Consider the following 6,209-nt stretch of genomic DNA (forward strand, 5'->3'; position numbering starts at 1 on the left):
TATTCTATACAAAAAAATAAAAATAACAAAATAAAAAACTCATATAAACAAAAAATAATAGAATTTTTATAAAAAATAATAATATGCATAAGAGAGTATTGGAGAAAAATATTATAAAAAAATAAATATATAAATAATAAAAGACATAATTGATAAAATAAATGTCAATCTAACGTAAAAAAAATTAACGTAAAAACTAGAATTTATAGCTTTTGATAAATGTGGGTTGAAGGTAGAAATTACTTTTGCATTTAAGAAGATAAAAAAGGTAGAAATTCAAGTAAAGTCAACTTCATGTGAAATTGATACTTGAGAGTCGTTAGATGATTTGACTTGTTTGACTAAATTTTCATCTAAAAATTTTCAAGTATCAATTCTATGTAAGGTCAATTTCAATGAATTTTTACCTAAAAAAATTAGGAAACACAAAAATAAAACATTTAACAAACTCATACGCGCTTCTCTCCTTAGCAACACAAAACCACACACACCCTTACTCATAAATTTAACATTATATTTTAACACATGAATTGTAACATGGTTATGGACTTTTACATTTGTACATAAAATCCACTAGTTTAGCATAATTTATATATAGAGACAAATTAAATTAAACATTCAATAACTTGTCATGATTTATATATAAATAATTAGATGATTGACACATCAAATTTTATAGAATAAAGCAAACTAGTATTTGAAACATATTATACTTTGTCTAATTAATTTTTTAAATATGTATGACTACAATTGTAAAATAAAAAATTATATTAATTATTAAATCTTTGATGAATAGGTTTTTTTTATATTAGTTGCTAATTAAAGTTTTTACAAATAAACAATTAGAATTTGAACATTATTAATTTATTATTCTTAGTCATATTGCATTAATACTTTGGTTAATTTTGTGTTTAAAAAAGTTAGACTCACAATTTATTAGGATTTATTTAAAATACATAGCATCTACAACCAAATTTCTCATAAGAAATAATATATTTGCCTTGTGTTTGTGTATATTTTTGTTAAAATTAGGAATACTATGATTAGGAAAATTTCATACAATTATTTTTTTCAAATAAAGATTATAAAAAAAATTATCATCAGGAAAATATTTATGATTTGTAGAAGGGAATCGAAAAAATGTAGTTAGAAGTTTTTGTCTGTAAATTCATCAAAGTATATTATGTTTGTTTAACTTTTTAATTGTTTTACAAGTGTGGTCATACATATTTGAGAAATTAATTATAAGACAAAATACAATATGTTTCAAATACTAGTTTGCGATTAACTGTACGTAATACTTTATTTTTTCTATTAATTTTGTCTAGAAATACAATATTAGGGTCTTAAGTTTTATATATCTTTTTGAATGAAATGCATTACGATTGTTTTATTAGAGATTTTACTCCGTCAATTTAAACTTTGTGTTTTATTGTTTGATGTTTTCTTATTTTAAGTTTATAAATATTATTCATAACTTATATTTCTTCATCTTTTGTTTGATTGTTGCTCAACAAAATTCAATATGTTAAGCACTTGGTTATTATTGTACATAAATCATGCTAGGATATTAACTATTTGTTTCTTTGTAAAAATAATATATGTGTTGGATTTGTGAGTAAATACTTTTGTAAATAAAGCACATTATCTTATAACAATTTATTTATAAAAGACAGTATATATAATATTATTAATAAATTAAATCGTAACAGAATAGCATGATTCATACAAATAGTAATAAATTTCAGTTTAAAACTCTAATAAGTATGGATTTATTTTATTTTATTTTTATTTTATTTCCGTAAAAAAAATTTGTATGTGTGAACGTTGTGGCTTTCTATATCTTTTTATTTATCTATTTAGTATAAAAATGTTTTTTGATAAAATATAATATGGTTCTACACTTCTACGCACGATAAGAATGTGACCCAAAGAGATTTGAGTGTCTGTGAAATTTGGTTTTATTTATAAAATATAAAGTGAGAATTAAATTTGACTAATTCATTGACCAACTATATCATTTTATTTAAAAAATAATTTTGTTCTCCGATCCTCTTTCTAAAATATAATATTTATTGCATCGGACCACCACCATCTTTGGCGGTGCATTGAAAACATCGTTCAATTACTGCTCTCTTCTTTCCAAGGGAACATTAAGTCATGCCTCATCTACTTTATAGTATAAACTACCTAGCATTATTATTGCTTGATATATATCTCTATACGAGCATATATTTCAGTCTTTAAAAAATTACAGTCAAATATTTTAATTTTTAACTAAAATTAATTATTTGATTGATTTATAACAATTAATTTTATTAGACATTTAGATTATTTATTCTGTCAATTTTAACGGAAGATAAAATAGTTTTTAACAATTTTAACAGAAGATAAAATAGTCTCTAACAACTCTAACAGAGAATAAAATGATCCCTGACCTCTAGAGGTGGCAGTGGGGCGGAATTTTGCCCTACCCAACCTTGCCCCGCCGTCCTGTTATACGTATACTACCCGTCCTATTAGTACTCACGGGTAGTAAATTACAGAACCCGAACCCGCTCCTGCGGGTACCCGTTCCACCCCGATCCGCCCCTATAAAAATTAAATATTTTAATTTTTACCTATTCATATTTAAATTAAGACAAAAATTTAAAATTCATAGACAATTTAAAATACAAACATAAAATTCATACAATGTCATTAGCTAAAATAACTTGAAATTAAAAAAAAATATTGTTAGATCACTACAAATTTAACACCATAATAAAAAAATTACTCATATTTAAATTAAGACAAAAATTTAAAATTCATAGACAATTTAAAATACAAACATAAAATTCATACAATGTCATTAGCTAAAATAACTTGAAATTAAAAAAAATTGTTACATCACTACAAATTTAACACTGTAATAAAGAAATTACAATATTAGATATAAAATGATCTTCAACCCTTATTCTTGATCACTTTCAACATCTTCATCATCATTAAAAGTTTGCAAATCAAGATTTAAACCTGAAAATAAAAGAAGATAACAATTAACAAATTAATTGGTACTAATTACTATGTAAAAAATTAACATAAATGAAGATTAATCAATATATCACCTTTACTTCCCAAAGGTGCCCACAACCAACTTTGGCCACACATCAAAACTTCAATTATGTCTTGTTTGAACTTTGCGCGATGAGGAGAAATTATACGACCACTTGTACTAAAAGCAGATTCAGATGCAATAGTGGACACCGGAATAGCATATATATCCTTAGCTATTTTTGCAAGAACTTTAAATTTCATGTGATTGTTCTTCCACCATTTCAAAACATTAAAGTTAGGATCATTTGGAGGATGAATTTCCTTCTCAAGATAATGATCTAACTCAACATTCACATATGAACTCCTTGTCATTTTTCTTCTTTTAAGATACACCATATAATCATCACCCCCAAATAAACTTGCATTTCCACTTTCATTACTTTCTTTTGTACCAACACCAATACTAGCACCGACATATGACACATCAGAACTCATTTTTTGAGTGTATTCATTAACCAACTCATTACACAACTGATGAATTCTATCAACTTGCTTGGAGCATTCTGTTGGATCTGGATACATTTTTTCAAATTGAAGCTCAACCCCAACCATCTTGTACCTAAGGTCTAAAACAGCAGCAACACCCATAATATCATGAATTTCATCCCAATACTTTTCAAATTTCTTCTTCATGTTAGATGCCATATTAGCAATTAACGGATTAGTAGAAATTTTTCATTCATCCAATGACACTTTTATTTTACAAATCAGAGTAAAATAAAGATTAGCAGTCAGAAATTTAGACCCAGAAAACAGTTGAGTAACATCATAAAACAACTTCAATCTATCACATATTTCCTTCGCAAGTTCCCACTCCTCATTACTTAGCACAATTTTATAATGGGGTTCTTTCTGCCTTAACCTAGGAAAGACAGCTTTATACAACAAAGCAGTTTTTAACATCAAATAAGTTGAGTTCCATCTAGTTGGGCAATCAAGAACTAATTTTCTAGTAAATAAGATCGCTGTTTTAGCACACAAACTCACAAAAATTTCGTTCCTTTTCTGTGTTGCAGTCCAATACAATACATTACTACGAATCTTTTCTATACTTTCCTTAACAATACTTAAGCCATCCTTCACAATCAAGTTTAATATATGAGCACAGCAACGCATATGTAACAATTTACCCCCCAACATCAAGAATGAAGAATCTAAACGCCCCAACACTCTATCTACCATAGCATTATTAGTAGAACAGTTATCCAATGTAACAGTGGATAATTTTCTATCAATGTTCTATTCTAACAATATTTTCATCAACGTTTTAGTGAGAACTTCACTTGTATGGGGACAAGGAACATAACAAAAGTTGAAAAGATTAACAAACATGCATGCATTTTTAGATTAACGAAGCTCAACATATGAAAACAATACAATGTATAAAAGTTTATAAAATTGTTAAAGTACCTCAATATGCGCATATGCAACTTCCACGAACTATCAATATAGTGAGCCGTGACAATCATGTATCCTTTTTCTTGGTTGGAAGTCCACATGTCACTTGTTATTGCAACTCTACTATCATTTTCATCTAGTTGAACAGTTAACTTCCGCTTCTCGTCCCCATACATCTTCAAGATGTCTTTTTTAATAGTGTTTTGACTAGGCATTTTAAATGTTGGTTGCATTGAAGCAAAATTTCGCCTCAAACCATGGTGGTCCACACAACTCATAGGATACTCATGCAAAATAATCATTTCGGCGACACATTTTCTTGTAAATGAAGGATCAAACACAAAACCATCTTTATTCACTTTTTGCTTTTGTGATTGTTTTGACAATGATTCAACAATTGATGATTGCCTAGAGTTTGCCACCTTTATTCTCTTACAATATCGATCCACATGGTTCCTCATTGACTTGGTACCATTCCTCGAATTTACACTAAGCACAGTCTTGCAAAACTTGCATTTCGCCTTCCATTCACCTTCAACTTTCAAAAGATCAAAATACTCCCAATAAGAACTCTTAACATGAGTCTTATTGTCACCTTCATTAGGAGTTGATCCTTCTCGAGTTAAGATATCATACGTTGCTTGTGGAGTTTCTGAAGTTGGATTAGCATTACTTTGAACTTCAATTTCATTATCATTAAGAGCAACACTGTTGCTTTGTGTGTCTTCTCTAGCATTACTAGTCATGAAGTAATTCGAAAATACCTATATCAATAAAATTAAAATCAAAATTACAAAGTCATAATAAAATCAAAATTAAAATAGAACACCATGAGCATATTTTCTTAACAAAGAAAACATAACACCATGAGCCAAAACAACTTCTGCATATAACAACATATTTCCTTAATTAAAACAGATCACCATGAGCATATTTCATTAACAAAGAAAATAGAACACAACAACTTCTGCATATAACAGCATATTTCCTTAATTAAAACAGAACACCATGAGCAAATTTTCTTAACAAAAAAATAGAACACAACAACTTCTGCATATAACAGAGGTTTAGCATCATTTTAACTCTTTTGGTGCTATGTTTTATTGTGCTTCTGAATACTTGATACACGTGCAATTGAAATTGAACTAAGTATGAATGTAAATATTGGTCAGTAATAAAACCAACAAAATAAAAAAGCTTAATATTGTATTTGCATAGATGATGATTTTACATTGGATGTGTCTACACACCGGACAATCGGGTGATGAACAAATACATTAGAAAAGTTAATATAGCACTTATTGTGCAGAAGAAGGTGAATTATCACCATGAGTTATTTTGGAATCAATGGATTAAGGTTGTAGAAGTTCTAACAGGAAGATTATCTTATACGGAGGACAGTTCAATAGCAAAAGATAAAAACTCAGAAAACTTTATGTGAAAAAATTGAAAAAGATTTGGATGTAAGTGGTCTAATTACAAACATGATTAAATTCAAATCCACTTGGTGTAACCCCACACACATAACTTATCTTCTAAGAAAAAATAATACCATGGAACTTATAAGATAAACCATGTTTGGGACATTTTGCTGCAGTTTATAGACAAATTTCGTCTCAAGACTTAAATTGCCATATGAACATTATAACAAAGTTCCATTTGTAATAAGAAAGCAACTGGTACTGTGCTTAAAAGTAGAATAGAAAATTAACGAG

At 27.9% G+C, this 6,209-nt stretch overlaps 1 protein-coding gene across 1 annotated transcript; it reads right to left on the minus strand.

The window, feature by feature from the left end:
• Positions 1-2,953: 2,953 nt before the first annotated feature.
• LOC110277565 (zinc finger BED domain-containing protein RICESLEEPER 1-like) lies at positions 2,954-3,741 on the minus strand. Its single transcript, XM_052257715.1, has 2 exons — positions 3,108-3,741; positions 2,954-3,015 (listed from the first exon to the last, which is right to left on the minus strand). Exons 1-2 carry the CDS (start codon positions 3,739-3,741, stop codon positions 2,954-2,956), a joined length of 696 nt encoding a protein of 231 aa, XP_052113675.1.
• Between the last annotated feature and the right edge of the window lie 2,468 nt (positions 3,742-6,209).

Source organism: Arachis duranensis, chromosome 2 (assembly GCF_000817695.3).
Source record: "Arachis duranensis cultivar V14167 chromosome 2, aradu.V14167.gnm2.J7QH, whole genome shotgun sequence".
Classification (NCBI taxonomy): Eukaryota; Viridiplantae; Streptophyta; class Magnoliopsida; order Fabales; family Fabaceae; genus Arachis; species Arachis duranensis.

Excerpts from the sequence above, each read along its gene's own strand:
- LOC110277565 (XM_052257715.1), bottom strand. The coding sequence starts at position 3,741 with ATGGCATCTAACATGAAGAAGAAATTTGAAAAGTATTGGGATGAAATT. Across the intron at positions 3,016-3,107 it reads GGCACCTTTGGGAAGTAAAG|GTTTAAATCTTGATTTGCAA; the intron begins GTGATATATTGA and ends TTTTATTTTCAG.